This window comes from Battus philenor, unplaced genomic scaffold (assembly GCF_028537555.1).
Source record: "Battus philenor isolate CCGP_79_NKW_IND1 unplaced genomic scaffold, ilBatPhil1.0.hap1 SCAF_1, whole genome shotgun sequence".
In the NCBI taxonomy this organism is placed as follows: domain Eukaryota; kingdom Metazoa; phylum Arthropoda; class Insecta; order Lepidoptera; family Papilionidae; genus Battus; species Battus philenor.
In genome coordinates this window covers 17,852,690-17,874,474 of record NW_027181661.1, presented here as the reverse complement: position 1 = coordinate 17,874,474, position 21,785 = coordinate 17,852,690, and the positions used below count along the sequence as shown (strand labels likewise).

General features: G+C 36.0%; 1 protein-coding gene across 2 annotated transcripts in view; it reads left to right on the top strand.

The window, feature by feature from the left end:
- Positions 1-21,762, top strand: part of magu (SPARC related modular calcium binding-like protein magu) — a 59,159-nt gene extending 37,397 nt beyond the window's left edge. The window contains exons 4-13 of one of the 2 annotated variants that reach the window (XR_011107655.1): positions 11,360-11,413; positions 12,052-12,257; positions 12,757-12,883; positions 13,899-13,967; positions 15,262-15,377; positions 15,981-16,173; positions 17,505-17,598; positions 19,915-20,171; positions 20,624-21,279; positions 21,330-21,762. Coding sequence is in view for 1 of the 2 variants with exons in the window: in XM_068768513.1 (XP_068624614.1) it covers positions 11,360-11,413; positions 12,052-12,257; positions 12,757-12,883; positions 13,899-13,967; positions 15,262-15,377; positions 15,981-16,173; positions 17,505-17,598; positions 19,915-20,171; positions 20,624-20,703 (1,196 nt within the window). In the remaining variant the exon portion in view is untranslated. Of the gene's footprint in view, positions 1-11,359; positions 11,414-12,051; positions 12,258-12,756; positions 12,884-13,898; positions 13,968-15,261; positions 15,378-15,980; positions 16,174-17,504; positions 17,599-19,914; positions 20,172-20,623 lie in introns of both variants that reach the window. The other variant, XM_068768513.1, reaches the window with a different exon arrangement.
- Positions 21,763-21,785: the final 23 nt, after the last annotated feature.

Genomic DNA, 21,785 nt, shown 5'->3' with positions numbered 1-21,785 from the left:
AGCTTACTATTTATACTCGTAATAATAAAATAATTGACGTTTCAAAAATATGCCTTCTAGAATTGAGATATTTTGAATTTGTACAATTTTATACCGTTTAATTTTTTTTAAATATAATCGACGTGGTTTAGACACTGTACCTTTGGCATCTAAGATGCGTATATACGAAAAGTGTTTGTCTAACCAATTCTATCATAAGAGAGATAAGAGAAGATTCGTATTAAACGTGACAGATCGAGGTCTAATAATTGCTAGTTTCAAGTTGCAGTGGTGGTCGTTGGGACCGAAAGGTTCTCGAGTGATGAGGAACCGGTAGACCAGCAGATCGACCAATGATATAATTAAAGTTGCAGAATGTCGCTGTATGCATGCAGCGCAAAACTGTTCATTATGTCTTTGCTTGAGGGAGGTCTAAACCTTACAGTGGACGTCTAATTTCTAAAAAGAAGAAAGAATAGAATCCTCAATGTATAGCCTTCAACCTTAATAGTCCTCAGCTTTTTCATTTATGTCATGTGATAGTTTTATTGCGAAAGAACTTAACTTGTATGTTCAATAAATGTTACTCTAGTGGAGCGGGTATAGCTCATATGGTAATTAGATTTTATAGGTCGAATTCAATGGTAGATCACGGGTTCGATTCCTGGGACACAATCATATATAACTTACACTATATGTATTAATTATATAGGATTTCCACTGCTCATAAATAAATTTTAAGATGATGGGCAGCACCATTCTCTGCGTACCATAATACCACACTGCAATAACCAAACCGCCCACCAATCGTGGCGATTATGGTATATCTACCCATAGATATATTTAGGGAGGGGGCTATGACATGCAGTAGGTGTCTATGGGCTAACTAAAACGAATCACCTTGTATAAATTGATCACCAATATTTAATGGAATCAGGCGTTACCTTGAAGTCTATCCTAAGTAAGAAAAGGACCAATATTTAGCCACTTCCGCACATGCAGTGGTAATCAGAGTCTCTGTGTTTGGCACTAATCGGTGTAAAATGCCCCGTGGATGGGTGAAACACGTGTTGAGTGATTTGGCGGTGGCGGTTGTGTGATTCGCATTGTTTGCCGCATACGCATTTATCAGCGGGCTGGCGGGCGGTGCACTTTGTTGCACGACTACCACTGCATGTGCGGAAGTGGCAAAACATTGGTCCTTTTCTTACTGATCATCCATAAATATGGTACATTAAAGTATTATTTATAAATGCGATGATGAACTACTTCTGTCAGTTCAACGTCTCCAATAACAGATAGTAAACAATAATTTAATACTATATTATCATTACATTATTGATTTGTCGGAACAAAATTAATTGAGGATACCATATATATTAGGGGGAACTTAAAATGTCGTTTCTGTCGACATACACAGAAAAACCGATTGATTTGTTACCACTCCTGCATTGATTTGTATACTAGATACCAAAAGGTTGTTGATAACGAAAGTGAATATATAGTTGATTATAAATAAACCCATGTTAAAAACTTAGTCGTGTGAGTTTAACTTAAGAAAGCGACATTACATTCCGGCGCCCCAAATATATTGACAGCGAATGATATATACATTAACCTCTTTAAAGTTTTTACAATTATTATGTATATAATTATAATCTTGTATACAAGCCAACTAATGTGTAGATCGGTAGGCGATGCAATGCCTTATTCCATGTATAAATAATAAATCTTTGAACCAAACTCGGGCAATAAATACAAGTTGATTTATAAATCAATCGATTCACAGTAATGTATATAAAATATACAGTATGTTCGGTAATGTGTAAGAATTTTAAAAAGTTGAATGAAAAACGCATACACATATAACAGAGTTTATACTGCCAGAAGTTATTTGACTATCGTATTGCAATAGAGAATAAATACATTTAAAAAACTTTTAAGTTTAACGGTTTTTTTTATACCCATATTGTGGTGGTTGTGGAAAAATATGTACCTAGTCCGCCATAATGGAACGGCGTCCATCTTGATTTTTAAATTTTGACACAATCATCGTGTTTTACTAGTGTAGCCCATATTGAGGGGGTCAAGGAAAAATATGTAATCCGCCATTTTGTGTCGGCGGCCATCTTAGATTTATAATGTTATTGATTTTATTATATTGTATTGTGATCTAAATTAAATGTGTGTACCAAATTTCAGATCAATCTGACAACGGGAAGGTGCTTAAATTTCAATTTCTAATTTTGACCCAAATAAATTCCGTACGGGTCGAACTAAATAAAACCATTTAAAAAAGATCGATGTAATATATTTCAGAATGATCACTTTATACATGATGATTTTAAATAGGTAATAGTTGTAGGAATAAAACTTTTACACATATATCCGATCATCCTGTATAAAATATTCCTATCTATTTGCGTGCGAGTGAGGTTGTTTTTTCAATAGATTTTCGTGTTCATACACTATCTGAACAATGGAATTAATTATAATTATTAATTAGGTTTCACTTATCACGTAATTATTACAGACGGGAAAGCATTTAATCATTTCTTATTATATATGACACTGTCAATACATATATACCTTCATGTATATTTATATATATAAGACGACCACCTATGAACTTTTTTCTTTACTGTTATGCAACTGTTTATATATTTTGTAGCGTGTACAATAAAGATTTTTAAATAAAGAAATTATGTTTATAATGCAGGCTTATTATCATTTTATAGCCTATCTTTACCTAGTCTACCTAGAAACAGACGTGGACGCGTTGTCTACTTCTCCCGCCCCATTCTTGGGCATTATAAGTAATTTCAAGTTGTAACTTGTCCTAAAATAAACTGTCAGTAGTATTTTTTAACTTAAAAAATGACTTAAATTGCGATATATTTAGTACTAGTACTCGAATATGTTATTTATAAACAGTGTTACGACTAAGTGCGACATTTTTAATTTGCGAAACAATTAAATGATACATACATCGAATTGTAAACAATAAAAAATTTAAACACAAGTTGAAAATCTTGTTGCGATACGCAATTAACGTTTATTTATAGATTTAAAATTTGTTTACATGTACTTATATGGTAAGTGTAAATATTTTCACATGTGTATATATTTAAAAAGGAATTTTGAGTATGTCCTTCATGGAATAGTAAACTACGCATTTGATCATGGCCTTTAGCAAACTTGTTGTGTTTACGTGTTGTGTTTTAAATCAAGAATATGACTCAAAACGAATTGCATATTTTTGTTATATCTTTTCTTCTTAGTTCGTGGCGTAGTAATGCAGAGTACTGTTAGTTTTTAAAATAAATTCATATATAACACTCATTCATCTGTGAATCACATAAATTTCGTTGACATATTTCGATCGAATGGTTTCTCGTGTGGCGACGAGTGGCGTGGATAGGCCAGGCCACCTTAGGTGAACCGAAGGCATCGATAAGTCCACAGGAAGTCACTGGATCACGACTGGTCATCGTGGCGATATTTGAGGATGACTTATGCCCAGCAGTGGGCGTCTATCTTGATTATACGTCAAGAAAAAAATACTACAACCCCTCAAACTACTTGAATTCTAAACCCGCTGTAATCTGAGAATAATCTACAAGAAACCGCAGACGTTTTTTATTTTACGGCCATATTACAAAAGAGAGTATTCTTTTAGTAAGAGATATCACATAAGAGTGTATCTTAGTACAGATAAAACAAAAGCGTCACTAATTTCACACACACATGGAAGCGTCGATGCGCATGCGCATATGGTTACAGAATGTATACGTACGTGTTGGGATGACACGAACTTTTTTAGAATCCCCAACAGACTGCTCGACGCCGGATCACAATGGTGGCCCGTGTTTTTTTTTTTTTTGTATCTATGTGGAACGCAACGCAGAACCAGACGTGGGACGAAGAAAAAAAAAGTAAACGTGTAAAAGCATAGACATTTCGCTTCGCTTTTGATGTTTTATACAGGATGATTTTATTAAATAACATATTTGTGGATAATATTAATGTAATGATGTACTATATTAGTAAGAAAATGCGTTTTAAAAATTCGAATCGACACATATTGATTATTATTTACTAAATGTCTCTGCAGACTTCGTACAGCTAGAATTTTACCTATCACATTCCAATAGAAAAAAAAAAGTGTTGTAAAGCGATCTCTTTATAAAGGATGATTATAAATATGTGCTAAGCATAAGAAAAATAAGCTGTATATTCACTTTAAAGCGTTCACGCCGATCACCCTGTATTTCACTCACTTACCTGTTCATGTTAATAGGGTTTTTATGTATAAATAAAAATGTATCTGCAAATGTTTGATACTAAAACTGAATAACGGCTAAACCGATTCGATTAATTTTTATTTCATTATTTCGCTAAAGCTTCCAAACTTAAATATATGTAAAAATATTGAAGAGATATGTAAAAACAACACTTTTGTTTTGCCTTTTAAATCACAGAGAAAATATTTCAATATCTTAAATAAATGACGTGAATCGAAATAAAAAAAATGGCGGCGTCTTATGGAATAAAATATATAGTTAACAATGAAGCATTACAATTAAATATATTTTAATTTAAATAGAAATATCAATAAATAAAGTGACAATTCTGATATACATTTAATTTTGTTTTTCTATTAAATAATGATATGCCATTTAGTTTTGCCATTGCAAATTCCACCATGGCTGCTTATATATGAATGATTTGACATCTTTACGATTATCTAACATATACATTATCTATATATGTATAATGATATATATAGAAAGCGATATAGTTTTTAACATTTTTTAAAGAACATTGTTAGTTCTGCGGCAGAAAGAGATAGAAAGAGAGACAGTAGTTTCCCGGGATATACAGGATTGCTTGTACTCAAATTAAAAGCAGCATCGTCCTCTGCGTACGATAATACCACACTGCGATTGCCAATCCACCTGCCATGCGTGGCGATTATGGTATATCCCGAAATACATATCTTCGGATTGAGGGGTGCAATCTTTGCATTAATAAATATGGGATTGCTATAACAAGTTTTCAGAAGATGGACAGCAGTTTCCTCTGCTTACCATAATACCACACTACGATCGCTGACCCGCCTGTCAAGTATGGCGATTATATATATATATATATATATATATATATATATATATATATATATATATATATCTCCCCCTATAGATATCTGGAAACGATGACGATAAATCGAATTTTATCACCATTTCATACCTTCCCCCATTTAAAATAGAATCGGTTGTAATTCGTCATCTTTTCCGATCCATTCCCACTCCATAACCTTAAGGCTTCAGCGGCTTGCCCACATTGCCTTAAAACTGACACTTAAACTTGCTGAATGTGCAAAATATATTAAAAAATATACTTTGATTACATGTATTATATTCCACTAAAATAAACAAGAAATAAATGGATAAATATATAAATCACATATATAGTACGTTTAGTGTCAAATTCATTTGATCACTCAATTCTGAATCCATTAAAAGTATTTGAGGAATAAAACATCTTGATACTCGATTCGTGGTTAAATTTATATTTCCGTTTCTATATAAATGTAACACAAATTCATCCGACACATCAAAGCGAAGGAAAACTATGTCATTTCACAACAGTCACGCTAGAATATATGTCAATGTATTTTTATGTGAATATATTTGAAAACAGGAAATCGTGTTTTATGTTCATTTTTATATTTTATGTAGTCTCGATGAAAGATATCGATACTTTTTTTTAAATTTAATCGATAATCGTGCATATCGATTTTCGTAAGTCGCATCACTGTTCAGACCGGTTGGGTAGACAGCGTCCCGCTTCCCTTTCCCTTCAAGATACGAACACGGAACACACAGCATGATAAATAATGTAATCACTTCGTGCACAATACCATCGGTGAAATTCTTATATATTTCTCACGTGGTAATATACATTTTTTATACACGGTAAGCGGTAAAAAAAATAATATATGTTTAAGAAATAATTACGTAATTATATTATAGTGTTTTTTGACGCTCACTACAAGGTATAGGCCTCCCTCAAAAATCGACCAAAATGATCGATACCACGCTGCATCATCGTCGCATGCATCGTCCTCCCGCGACTTTAACTCAGTCCATCTAGTGGGGGTAATGCCCACGCCGCGTCCACCACCCCACGGTCACAAATACGAGACCCTTTCGACCCCAACACCAATCTATTGCACGAACAATGATACTAATATTACTATACATTAAAATAAATTACTATTTACTATCTATCTATGTCGACTTTGTACTACCAGAAGATATTAGCCTATTTACAGGGCTTCTTAAACTTTTGTCATTCACGACCCCATTTATGATTGCGAGTTTCTTGACGACCCCATACAAAGATAAAAGAAAAATAAATTAATATTTTTTTGATGATTTATTTATTAGGTAACAAACATTTGAAAATATTTAGTTTTAGAATTCGTTTTGAAACATACAAAAATCTGAAATTGAAAATTGCACAAAAAATTATAAAATTGTATTTATATTAGTTTAAAACCTTCAACAAATGCGCGTGTCTAGACGCTGCAAGTCCACTGTATTCCGCCAACTCTAGTGATGCTATAAAATGGTATATATAAATATTTGACATTAAAATCTCTCGACCCCAGAATTTTACCACGCGACCCTATTTGGTGTCGCGACCCATAGTTTAAGAAGCCCTGGCCTATTACAATAGATAAAATATATTAATGTAACATATTTCTAAGTGATCACTTTATAAAGAGTGTCTATCTAATAGATTCAGGTGTTACTTTGCGGTAGTCCATCCTAAGTAAGAAAGGGACTAATATATAGCTGCTTCAGCTATGCAGCAGTAGTCGTGCATTAAAGTGCACCGCTCGCTGATAAATGCGCGTGCGGCAAACAATGCGAAACAACTACCACCGTTAATTCACTCAACACGTGTTTCACCCCTCCACGAGGCATCCTCAGGAGATGTTACACCGACCAGTGCCAAACACAGAGTCAGAAAGAGCGATTATATATATGTACTATGTTTAAGACAAATGATATATACATTCACATGTCACAATCACCCTGTAATTGACTCACTTGCCTGATCATGATAATTGAGTTTTTCAGATATATATATATATATTATGATGATCACTTTATAAATAAATAAAGATACCTGTGTCCAATCACCTGTATGTTTATTTATTCTCCACGAGGCCTTAGAGAGAATTATGTTGAAAAGCGAGTAAGAGATCTTATCAGGTATGAGGATATATTAAAACGAATGGACATAACCGACACAGCCTAGCAGATAGAAGTGGAAGTGGCAGGTCGCATATAGCCGCTAGAGCCTTAAACTTCTGTAGCGGAGACCAGAGACTGGCAAGGACTACGTAGAACATCAAAAGCTGGACAAAAGACCTAAGACCTAACTATTCGATTTTCATTTATATATCGCATTATGACACATTGCAACTATATTATCTAGATCACATAATATGGTTTGATTTGTAAATTGGTCATTTTCAAATCAAACATTTAGACAGGTTGTTTTTATTACAATTTAAAATCAAACACCCTTCTAGATTCAATCGTATTTAATTTAACCCAGTTTTTAAATTAAACCATAAATAAACTTAAAATATATTTTAAAACCGGTTGAATGACTCGCGTGATAAGTGAATTTGCGATTCTATAATGTTGATTGTAACTTGTGTTTACATAATATATGTCTATAAGTGTAAATACAGAAAAATATTGCAAAGATATTTTTTTTGTCATGCAATAAACTAAATGTTAAATGCGTAAATGTAATTTAATAACAATAATTATATTAATAATAAACAGAGTAATTATAATATAATTATAAAAAAGAGTCAATGTACACATTATATTACCCGGCGAAAAATATTGCTCATCGACCTTTGGAAAGAGACAATTGGCTAATTTCGGCTTTGTAGAGCGTTATCTCTGTCGCATGAAATGCAACGACTGTCAAAACGTCGCATAAGTAGTGTGGGACAGAGATAGTTCTCTACTAAGTCGAAATTAGCCGATTGTCTCTTTCCAAAGGTGGATGTGCAATATTAATCGCCGATTACTGTACAAAATGATCATTTAATATAGGATGATTGCTAATATATGTAAAAGCTTTAAAAGTTTTTGATGAAAAGTTGCAGCTTGCTTCTACACCTATTAAAATTATTTATCTTTTTGCTGTGTTGATACTGTTCAAAGCAAATACAATATTTAAATATACAGACTATATGTAATACAGTTAAGACGACGTCTAATATATATAGATCATTTTAATATAGTAGGCTCAATTGCGATTACATTTATAAGCTGTGCGTTCCTTATGTCAAAGTGACAGAAGGAACACGTCTGCATTTTTAATCTGTAAACAAATGACAGATATAGATTTAAGCTTAAATGGAGTTCCTAGTGCAACTTTGATCCAGCTGTGGATCAGTGGTGCACGCAACTATATATGGAGGACTTAAAATGACTTGCGAATATTCATATCATAGCTTCCCTTTTTGAAGAGGAAAGTCGCCACACTTTCTTGCGGATTTGCTGAAGTGTGATGGGTGACGTAATTAGATTAAACAAAACCTTGTAATAGGTAGTGGGAGAGATGGGAGGCGATCCGTAATTGTAATGTGGGTGAATGCTGTATGTTGAATGAATGCTTGAATGAATGAGAGGGAAGGTGAAAGTAGGAGAGTGTATGACCCTGTTTCGAAAATAATATGGGTAAAAAAAGGATAAAAAAAAGAACTCATGTCAGATTATATCACATGACAAAAATCTGAAGGTTGCCTAAGACATGTTTCTTATAATTTGATTTTAAAATAAGCAATACTATCAAGATAACATTAATAAGCCGTGAGTTATGTCAAAATGACATCAACACATGTAATTTTTTATCTGTGAACACATTGAAGAATATATCACATATCTCGAGATTCGTCAGAAGGTTGTCAATAGATTTCTTATAATTAAATTCTAAAATAAGCCTATTATTGTGATACAATTTATTATCTGTGACGTACTAGTGTCAAAGTGACAGGAGCGACTCATGTAGATATTTTATCTATGGACACATGGCAGATTATATCAAATAGGTTGACATACGTTTGAAGGTAGTCTAAAACAGATTTCTAAGAAATATTCTAAAAATAAACGGTGACTTTGTGTATCGAATTGACAGGAGCAACACGTGGAGATATTTTATCTGTGAACGCATGACAGATTGTCTAAAAGATATTCTTGTGTTTAATCCAAAAAAAAGAATCGTTATTACGAATAATAAATATAGAAGTACATAAAGAAGAAATGGAATTGTAATGGATGTTTTTATATTCCATTCATTTTAAAGCTACGGATATTAAAACACCAGACAATCGCCATATTGTAATTCTTAATAACTTGACATTTCTTTTTTTTGACATTTTTAAATTTATAATTCGAACTTATAAACTCTAAAAGTTTGTACAGTACCAAGGCAACAATGAAAAAAAAGATCAGTATTTTATGTAACTTCTTACTTATATCAACTTAAAAATTGTAATGAATAAATATTATTTATCAAACTTTTTATTATTATCATTTATTTGCATAACATTAAGAATATATTTTTAATTGATAAAATAAAACAGAGACAAAAGTTGTAATGTTTTAAATCAATATCCTCTATTTTTATTTTATATATTCTCCCCGTATGCTCATTTAAAAATATATAAAAAAACATGTATTTTTTGTTATATTTATTAACACTTTCACATTCTTTTATTAATATTTATTCAAATATTAATTTTTTTACACTTTGTTTATTTTATAGTGATAGCTTATATGCCAAGAAATCAAATACTTGTAAAGCACACTTGTGTAATACAATTTAAACCAAAAATAAATTATAATAAAGTACAATACCCGGCGATAAATATTGCACATCGACCTTTGGAAAGAGACAATCGGCTAATTTCGTAGAGCGTTATCTCTATCGCACGACGCACATAACGTCAGATACGTAGTGTGGGACAGAGATAATGCTCTACAGACCCGAAATTAGCCGTTTGTATCTTTCCAAAGGTCGATGTGCAATATTTATCGCCGGGTTTTGTGTATGTCAATCCGTAACAGGGATTTTTAATAATGAATAATTTTTTTTTCTGATACAATTGTTTTCGTTTTATTGTTCGTTTTTGTGAACTATATCGCAGGCGATGTTAAAAGGCACTGTGATTAATCGAAGGAGAAAAAAACAACGTGGTCACTTATATGAATAAATGTGCTTATTCAAGTTTGGCTGGCAAAAGATCCAACTTAAAATTTGCATAGTGAAGCCATCGTCGGCATTATAAATGGCGTGAAGAGATTTATAGGGTACCTTAAATATGTTGAAATGTTTCGTAGTGCATTCCTCTAATTTAAACCGATTCATGTAGATTTGTATGTCTGTATGTACATAATAGTGCGTTGAATTAAATTTAGTCATATTTATATATATAACATATATGTAAATATAAATAAATGTATATATATGTTATGTGGAATAAGCTGAATATTGTGGTAAATTTTTCATCTTTTTTTTTGTCGCTATATATATATATATATATATATATATATATATATATATATATATCTATTCACTCCCTGGACGTCCTCTGTATAGATACCCAAAGCTATCTATAGGGGGATATACCATTATCGCTATGTTTGGCGATCGCAGTGTGGAAACTTGTTTAAGTAGTGGTAGCCTTATATAATTACGGCATAAAGTGTAATTTATATAACATTGTATCGCCGGAATCGATGCCGCGACCAACGATCGCAAATCGTAGTCCTCTACTACTGAGCTACTACTGCTCAAATACTGATATCAGGGAGACCGGAAAGTAATGTCGCTTTCGTCAGCTAAATTCACACAATTACATTTCTTACAAATTTTAATTTCTAATCAATAATTCACTTTCGTCATCAACAACCTTTTGTCATCTAGTATATAAAATCAATGCAGGAGCGGTAACAAATCAATCGGTTTTTTTGTATATGTCGACAGAAACGACATTACTTTTCGATCATCCTAATAAATAACAAATGATTACTCTAATAAAGAGATTCGCAGAAGAATCAAGAATTCGTGGGGATAGTAAGATTCTAAAGTGGCGACCACGTTCTGGTCGATGTGGCGTGGGTAAACCCTTTCTAGGTGGATCGAGGATACATGTGGTGGTGAGGATGATGTGATGTAAGATCGTTTATCGTGATGATCTTTGGGTAAAACTTATGCCTTGCAGTCATCCATCAGACATGTGATCTAATTATTTCATCACTGTCTCCTATTGTCGCAGGTAAATCACACACAAGGCGACGATCTTCCGTACGGGGACAGCGGAATAAAAGAAGTAAGTTTAAAATCCACCCGGATATAATACACTTATATTTTAAAAAAAAAACATTATCTATTTCTTGTCTGTTATCTGTGTTCATTAGGACTCGCTGAAATGATTAATTAATGTTTACGAATCTTAAAATCAAGCAGAATAAATAAATCAATTACGTATTGTAATTGTTTACCTTTGTACTTCATTTCCAAGCTTTCAGTCGTGCTGGGTTTACTCTTGAATCAGTAAGTTGATCCGTAGATACGGATCGGCAGGTTGAAATGGCAGTTGGAATGGCCACATGGAACACAGAATGAAACGTCACTAACATTAAGTTTCTAGTAGTCACGTAACGGAAGACGTATATTCGTACGGTATAGATGATCTTTGTTAAAATCGGATGTCGCTTCCAAACCATCGTAATAGAAATCTATTGGGAGGCTTTATTCTACAATACACAGCTTGGATAAAAGCCTCTTTTATACATTCGAAGAAGATACGGGAATCCTGCATGAAGATTGCATCAGACAATTTTTATTTATGCAATTTATTGTTTAGCGATCGTCTTACATTCTCAGATAATGTTCGTATGTGTTATTGAGATCAATTCGAGTTTTATTAGTTGTTAATCAATGCGTACGTATAATGCACTCCGGCAGGCTGTTCGCGCGTGGATCGGGTGCAATTCAACGGAAACCTTATAAAGATATTCAGCGGTGAATACGAGAGGGTCAGGTCGGAGATTGGAGGCGCCGCGATGGACCCTAGAGCCGTCGCTGATTGGAAGTTCAGGGAACTGGACCGCGACAGGAGTGGTACACTGCAGAAGTCCGAGTACAGGGGCTTGAGGCGACTGATCAAAAAGGTAGGTTTAATTTTAAATCTGAAAACAAATCAGTGAAGGTTATTTAAATGTGTAATAAGTAGGAATCCATAATGTTGTAAGACGAAGGTCTTTGACCGACGTGTGTTGCCAGTGATCCAAGACCTGGTCACTTACGACGGACCTGAAGTCTCAAGGTCACCCGGAGAGAGCAATGAAGAGGGCTGTGATCTGAGTTTTTCTGTGAGATTGGTCGAGGTCAGAAATGGCAGTAGATGGCGCACATCGCTGGTGCAACCGATGGCTGTTTAGGCCTAACGGTTCTCGAGTGGCGACTACGTACCAGTAGATGCAGCGAGGATAGGCTCCCCAGGTAGACCGAAATAATTGTTAAGGTCACGAGAAATCATCGCATGACCTAGGCCGGAAATTTATTGAGCAGGCCTATGTCTAGCTGTGAAGATCTTACGGCTGAAATGATAATGAAATTTAGGTGGTGATTGAAGTTATAACAGTGTTGTATACTAGTGTATAATAATAGGTGGTGAAGCCTAAAAGATGCGCACGCGCATGGGCGCGTGGCTGCGATGGAGACGGTGACGGTGAGATCGCCCGCGCGGAGTGGGGCTCTTGTCTTCTCGCAAATCCAGACCCTCCTGCACCGGACTGTGAGTACCTCCACACTATTACTATTAAATCACATCCATAAACCTCGACTTCTTCGGCTGTGATCGCCTACAGTCGTTGGGGCCAAGAGAACTTTAAGTGGCAACCAGGAGCCGCGGCTATAAACATCCATCTAGATAGAAGTGGCTGTCGTCTCCGACAGCTATTGGGCATCAAAGGCTCTTGAATGGTAAATGAGGACATCCGCAGAAGAACCATGGAGACCGACGTAGCTCGAAGAATTCCTTGTCTGAATTGGCTCCGAGTCGAGCGAAAGGTTCCCGAGAAGCGACCACCAGCCGGTAGCCACGTGGGTAGACTCCTCACCAGGTGGATGGACCGACGACATTATCAAGGTCATCATCATAGGGGAACACCTGTCTTGATGGTAAAAAGTACCAATATAATCTAAATCATGACGTCACTCTTTGGAATACTTAACCAGTAAAGGAAAAAAATCTTTTGTCTGTACCTTTTTTGAACTTGTTAAGATGCTCCAACAGGTACAGTTAAAAAACTATGGGTAAGTAATTTCCAGCATTGTACTCTTACAGCTAAAATAATGATGATGAATGTAGTATTATACTGCAGTAAGAAAGGGACAAATATATAGCTACTTCCGCTATGCAGCAGTAGTCGTGCAATGAAGTGCACCGCCCGCTAGCCTGATAAATGCGCGTGCGGCAAACAATGCGTAACACAACTACCACCGTTAATTCAATCAACACGTGTTTCACCCCTCCACGGAGCATCCTCAGGAGATCTCCTGACGAGCGGTGCACTTCATTGCACGACTATTGCTACATAGCGGAAGTAGTTATATATTAGTACCTTTCTTACTTAGGATGGATTTCCGCAAGGTAACGCCTGAATCTATTAGATATTATACTGCAATTGAACTTGACCTAGTGTCATTAGATTCTATACTACAGAGCATTCATTAAACAATTCGAATGTATGTGCAAACATAATAATAATATATAGTCTCTCTTCGCTTCTTCATGTCCTTGAATGCAGACGACGATGGCGGGCCTGAACCAGAGCCCGATTACAACGAGGAGGAACCACCACCAGATCCTAGCGCAGGTAAAACCACATGCTTCATGACGGTTGCTCCAAGCATTTTTTCCAATTCTTCCGAGACTTAAACTCTACGACCTGCCACCTTGAACAAGTAGAAATTGCAAGTTCCAATTGGACAACATAAGACAATATAATAACATCTCAGAGACACGTGGTCCTAAAGATTAAAAGAAGACCGGAGTGCCCCGTTCCGATCTTCAAGCGCCAGCTAAGGATCCATTTGGCGAATGGAAAAGGAGGTATTGAAGGCGAGACGGCTTCGACAACGAGAAAGTACTTCACGGATGCCAAGACAACTATAGGATTTATCTCAAGTCCCTCGTGCACCTGGTACCCAGCTGTGGACTGGACTGTGGTTCAGCATACATTGAACATACAGAATTCACCCACATTACATTTACGCATCGCCTCCCATCTTCCCATTCCTCGCCACACTTCCTTTCACGGTTTTGTTTTGCCTAATTACGTCACCCACCACCCTGCAAGAAAACTGCAAAAAAGTGTGGCGGCTCTCCTCTTTCAAAAGAGAAGATGTTGCCAAGCAATGCTCCTAACCATTTCCACTTTGCAAGCCATTCTTAGTCCTCCATATAAGGAACAGCAAGTAATTGCGTGCACCATTGGTCCACAGCTGGGTCAAACTCTGGGACTACTTCTGAGCTTAAACGTATTTAAGTACTTTGGGAATCCCGCGTGTCTCGTGAATATTTGGGACAGACACCATGTCCAGGTCCACTGTGCGCAGTACACGGTAGAAGTTCGCAAGAGAAGTGCGAAGTGGAGTTGAAGGTAGAGTTGGAAAGTGGCAACATTGCCTCCATAATGAAAAATCTAATTTAAGGTTAAGTAACAAAACAATTGTAAAATTAGAAACAATAATAATAGATATAAGGAAAAAAAGTAGTGAGTTGTAATGGTAAGTAAAGTATTGTGAATGAAAGAATGGAGTATACAAGAGAATGTAAAGAATGAAAGAAAGTATAGTAAAAGAACTTGTCAAGGTTGACAGAAGAGAAAGCTATTAAAAATTTATTTGAAACAAAAGTCCTGTCAAAGATTCAAAATAGGGGAACAAAAAGTTATATTTTAATTTGCAGAATTTAAATGTAATTGTATTTTAAATTAAAATTTACCGGACTGACTGCTACCACTAAAATTAGTTATTTTATCTTCGTGTCAACCTATAAATACTCTTTAAGGAACGGACCTCCTTCAATCATCGCCATGACCACCAGTATGCTGTCTACCAAGTAATATATTAGTTATTTACTTTGAAAAAAAAAAGTTTTTTTTTCAGTTCTCCCCGGAATAATGAAGAATTCGTTCGCACCGGACGGCTCGGACGCTGAATCCAGACGTGAGGACGAGGCAAACGACTGCCTGACAGATCGACAAGCAGTCCTCGAGGAACAGGTCTGAGCGACCGCGTACATTTCACCGTCTCATCCGTACATTTCACAGTACATTGCACCGCGACAACGTGAACGCAAAGCGATTTGTCTAATAGAAACGCCAAGCGATTTCGCGCAGTAATTGTATTTTTTTTTTCGCATTTCATTCGCACGATACCGATGCCGCAATGTGTTGATTTGCATTTTAATTGAATCTTTTTTTTTTAAATTGACGCTAAAATACTGAGCTATATATATATAGAAATATCTAGAATGTTCTATCTCTTAAAATTTACGATAGGTATATATATATGACATGTATGTTCTTTTAGTGGACCGTGTTCCAGTTCTGAAACAAATAGTATCGTTGTCAACATACAAGCTGAGCGAAAACACGAAATATTTCTATAAACACTAAATTTATTCGAAAATAAATATATTATAACTATGACAAAACCTTATTATATATTACATAACATAGTTTATTAATAATAAATATAGTATGTATTATCGTAAACAAAAACTGCTGGCGCTTTATGATAACCTTTGGTAATCTTGTATAATATGTTCCATCTCTGTTCACACAATGCGATATGAGAGGGAGCATAATAGCGTTCTTATGCAGAAAAACGGCAGTGCAGTGCTTTATGTGCCCGAATGTACCGGAGATGGGAGGTACGCTCGCGCACAGTGCTACCGCTCCACTGGATACTGCTGGTGCGTTCACCAGGATACTGGGAAGCCGATACCAGGTTCATCGGTCAAGGATCGAAAACCTGATTGTGATTCGGCACCACAACATGCCAGTCCCATGCGAGGTAAGCAATCTCTTAGTTTTATTATTACAGAGATACACAAAGGAACAATACACAGAAGTTGCGTTTTAAACACTCGATCATTAACTATCGAACAAAAGAAGCCTGTTATGATACAATAGTGCCTGTTTTGGGCGACCTGTGTCATGCGTCATGATGACCTTAAAAAGGTCTTGCATCCATCTGGGAGGTCCAAGACTGCGCTTGCCGATTCAGGGTCTATGCCCATTACCAAATGCCAATTCAATGGCAGTAGGCGTATATCTTTGTTATTTCGATTTAGTACAGAAGTTCCAAGTTTTTCAATGTACAATTTATACCAAATTAAAAGGTATAAGTGGCGATCATCTATATATATATATATATATATATATATATATATATATATATATATATATATATATATACGTATATCGAATTATCGTGACAATATTTTCATCTTGTCAAGAAACAACTTTCGGACCTTCGCTTTGAATACGCAACGATTCCTGGTCATCCTATTGTTACAAACCACGAGTTACAACCGTTTTGAACCTCAGAACCCTCTAAACAATAAACACTGAACTTTAGAATCAAGTGAGCAGCAAAAAAATAGATCAACATAAAGCTCGACAGTTCTAGTAAAATATACTGTATAGGAAATTCATCCTTGTGCTGAATACATAAGTGCCGTATTCCCGTGAACACTCGTGACCTAGAAGTTATTAATAATTTTTTTGTGTACGGTTCTCGGAAATTCTAACCGAGTACTATCTCGAACTTACTATAACCTTACCCGTTGTGTAAATAGACGTTGTCTCCGTGACGATAGTTCAGTGTTGTTTTCGAGTTATAAGATTAAGATCTACGATCAGCGATACAAAGTGACTATTGTTTAAGTTATTTTGACAGTGATTTCTTGAGCGATTCGGAAGCGTCGCTTGGACTATGCGAAAGTATACTTTGTGTTAAAGTAGGGTGACCATCTGATTTGTGAATAAAGGACTCCTTGTGAACCAGTGGTGTTTCATTTCGAGTCAAAACCCACAGTAAATTGTATTGCGATAGAATGAGTAAAGTCGGTAGGAAGGGGATACATAAGAATTAGATCGCTCGAGGAGCGAAGTGTTTTCTTGTGTTTACTGGTTACCATGTAGAGTAAAGGTTATAGGTAGAGAGAAATAAGAGAAAAGAGTAGAGAGGAGTAAGTGATTGGAAGCCCATAATGTATTGTTGGACCCCTATCTATACCGGATCTATGGTACACATTGGGGAAACCTTCATCCACCTGTGGAAAGTACATGGTGATGAATCTCCAGGTAGTTGCAAAATTTATTGTTGTAATACATTCACAGGGTGTCCAGAACCCATGAAGTCTCATTTTTTACGTGACCTCATGAATTTCTTCGTCACCAAAATGACCGCTGCCAGCAACGGAACAGGACCTGGGTGAGTTTTTTTATTAATGTTTTACTTCACTTTATTGGAGATAAACAGTAACATAAGGCAGTAAGAAAGTACAAACTTAGAAACTTAGGAATATAAAATCAGTTACAATTGTTACCTTATAACTATCTCACTAAGAACATTTAATGATTTAAAGTCAAACAATGACAAAACAAATAGAAACACATTACTAAACAGGGATCAAAGATCCAGCGCATTCTGCAGATCACACCGCAATAATTACGAGTCACAGCAAGCCGTCACGTTCCAATGAGGTTTAAATTGTATTGTATATTCAATAATTTCGAACGAAATTGTCTTTTAAAAGATACGAGAATATATCGATATCACTAATATATGAATTGTGGAGGTCACACAACCTGTATAAGGGTGCACGTTTACCGATATTTGTCTTAGCCGTTAATAAAAAGAAGAAAGATCTAGAACGCGTTCTTGCTGCAGGAATTCGATAGTTTACCTCCGAAAAATATACTGCAGAGTGACGTCATCTTTCACCGGAATGTAAGTGATGTTTTCTTCCGGGACTTCCACATAACTCTCGAGTCGTCGACTCTGAGTAATTTCACAGCAACAAATCCTAAATGCTTTTGAACCCAGTTTTTAGAGTTTCCTCAGCATAATGTTAGGTGATAATCAATCACTTGACCTCTTTCGCTGGTTGGAGAAGACGGCATCACGAAGTGTCTTCAAGAGTAGATCAAGCTACCTGAGAGGAATGTAATGCTACCTCAGTGTCAAGAGGCACCGGTTTGTACCACCAAAGTACTTAGGAACAAAGATGCTTACATCCAAAAAACTGTAGACAGAACTGAAGGTGTATCTCCATTGTAGTAACAATTAATTTCAAGGAGAGATTATATTGCTGTTTGTAAAAACTTAAAATATACAGTCTAATGCCATGTAACCACATATATACAGCTCAGGTAATATTAGGGTAACAGAGAAAGTCGTTTCCTCTTGGGAAATTCTCAAAACACAGTTCCCAGGGGTATTGGTGTTTAACGTCAAATGGCTGAGAGGAAAAGGCATTTTGATTCCGTATTAAGTTGAAAAATGTTATGTTTTATGGTGAGATAAAAATCGATAAAAAAACTTTTAAGTTAAACGGTTTTATTTGGTACCCATATTGTGGTGGTTGTGGAAAAATATGTACCTAGTCCGCCATATTGGAACGGCGTCCATCTTGAATTTTAAATTTTGACATAATCATCGTGTTTTACTAGTGTAGCCCTTTCATTTGACACCCATATTGAGGGGGTAAGGAAAAATATGTAATAAATCCGCCATTTTGTATCGGCGGCCATCCTAGATTTATAATGTAATTGATTTTATTATATTGTATTGTCATCTAAATTAAATGTGTGTACCAAATTTGAAATCAATCTGACAACGGGAAGGTGCTTAAATTTCAATTTCTAATTTTGATCCAATTAAATAAAGAAATAAATTCCGTGCGGGTCGAACTAAATAAAACCGTTTAAAAATGTAGCCTTTGTCCACCACAATAGACCATGTATATCTTACGGATTTTTAGTCGAAGGTCATGCCTGTGTAATCATGTCTTTTCAGGGACGATGACGATAATGAATAATCATGAATGTGATACAGACAGGATACAGGTTCATCTCAAACTTCCTGAGTAGTGTTTAGTGCTAGTTCAGCGTGGGCTGATAGATATAATCGTACCTGATAGATATGTGACCATAATAGGTATATTATATATTCCGGGAGGTATCCTAGATCTGAATAAAACGGGGCCTATATATTGGATTTCTTATCCAAGCACTTGTATCTATCTTCATGGTGTTTCATCACCATTTTTTGTGGAAGAGTTGAGGGAAATCCCACCAGCTCATGACCCACAAACCAAGGATGTAACAGATCTTATTTTATCAGACTGTCGTTGCTCTAAGAGAATTTCATTGTCGGCGACATGACTCTAGATTTCTAACAGGATATCTATTATTCTGTCGTCGCAATGCCTACTACCTTCTGCAGCCGTAGACTTGGTACACATCCATTTCACGTGGTATGTTCGCTAAGCATGGCTTCCAAGGATGTTGTTGCTAATCGTCTGAGGATATTTTCCCCTTAGCCAGCTCTTACGCCAACCACACAAGGAAAGGGTGGGGGACCATTCTATATAAAATATAAAATGTAGGCAGTGAAAATTTCAAATAAATATCTTCTCCCAAATAGTTGATAGATAGAGTAGTAGAAGTATAGAAGATTTTATATTTGAAAAGCATAATATTAGTACCTGTAAAGTTTTGGTAGGTAATCTGGTAAATTTCCCAGGGATATGGTAAAATGGGGAGCGTCCAAGGAGGAGCAAGCAGCGACCTGGACTTTCGTGATGCTAGACAAGGACAAGAACAAGGCGCTGGAGAGACGAGAGTGGAAAGCATTCCACCAGCTCATATCCAACGTGGAACAGCTCAGGAGGTGCGGCAGGAAGCTACCTAGGTACTGCGACGTGAATCACGACTCCAAAATCAGTATTACAGAATGGATGGCGTGCCTTGAGGTCCTCCAGGCTTCCCAGGGTCATGCGAGTAAGATACAATTCAAATCTATTTATTTATTTTAATCTTAGACACCAAATGCCCAGTTTTCAGAATACCCACTTGATTATAATTTACGATCAATCTGTAATTAATCGTTGATTAACATGATTTAGTTTAATAGAGGGTGTTATACATGATGTAGTTAAACGTAATGTTGATTAAGAATTATAGTTAATCATTGATTAACAGCCGATTAATAGAACATCGAGAAATCGTTTTTCCTAGTATTTAAATTTAAAAAACTGATTTGTTAATCCGTGATTTAAATTGAGTTGTTGTTGTATATACATTTCGTACAACTTAAAAATTAACTTATTTCTAATAACATAAAGTTAATTTACTAAGCCGAAGCTCACAAAAGAGTAAGTTAAACTTTCTTAAAAAATTTATAGCTGTATTTGCGACGGAAAGACATGTATTTAAGGAGGTTCTTGTTTCAGCGGAAGCAACCAAAGCACCTTCGAATCCTAAAAGGAAAGGACCAAACCCCCTGGAATCGATCCTCAAGGCGGAAGACTAGTGGATGTTGAACCTTAGTGTCAGTGGCTATGAAATATCAGTGGTGGGGGTAAGGCACCCCACGAGGACATGTGAGATATTTTAAAAATGGAATCATTTATTAATTAGTGTTTCACTAGTCTAATATGAAATGGACTCGACTGCGGGCCAGTCGCTACGGCGGCCATTTCGGCCAGTGCTTACGATTGACATCTTGGCTAGTTGCTACAATGAATGCCATGGCCAGTGCTACTTCGGCTATTTTAGCCTACGGCTACGACGGCTATCTTGGCCAATGGTTACGATGGCTATCTTGGCCATTAACTACGATGGCTATCCTAGAAATTGGCTACGATGGCCAGTTGCTACAATGGCTACGACGGCCAGATGCCACTTCGGATATTTTAGGCAATGGCTACGACAGTTATCTTGGCCAGTTACTATGACGACTATCTTGGCCAATTATGCCGATGGCTATCTTGGCCAAAAGCTACGACGGCCGTCTTGGCCAGTGGCTACGATGGCTATTTCGGCCTAATGCCAATTCGGATATTTTAGGCAATGGCTACGACGGCCGTCTTGGCCAGTGGCTACGATGGCTATGTCAGCCAAATGCCTATTCGGCTATTTAAGGCTAAGGCTACGAAGGTTATCTTGGCCAATGGTTACGACGGCCGTCTGCTATCTTGGCCAGTTACTACGCGACTGTCGTGGCCAGTTGCTACGATGGCCATCTTGGCCAGTCTCTAAGGCGGCCATCTTGGCCGAATGCTATAAAAGCCATTTATAGCCATCTAATATGTTTAGATATGTATTTATATATGTTGTATATTACCGGGTCGTTCAATGTGCTAGTTATTTGTTGATTGTGTAAATTGCGTATTATTTTTTTTATATCGCTAGCGCCATATATTCGCTTCGAATATACATATACAACTATCAGATGTGTCGCATGTAATATTTATGTACATATATACTATATGTATATTCACTCGTGCTATTATATCTCTGTATTTGCTTACATTTTTTTTATGTAATATTTATAGATTATTTAGTCAGTATTTAAGAACTATGTGATATTTTTTTTTCTTTATCAATAAATAA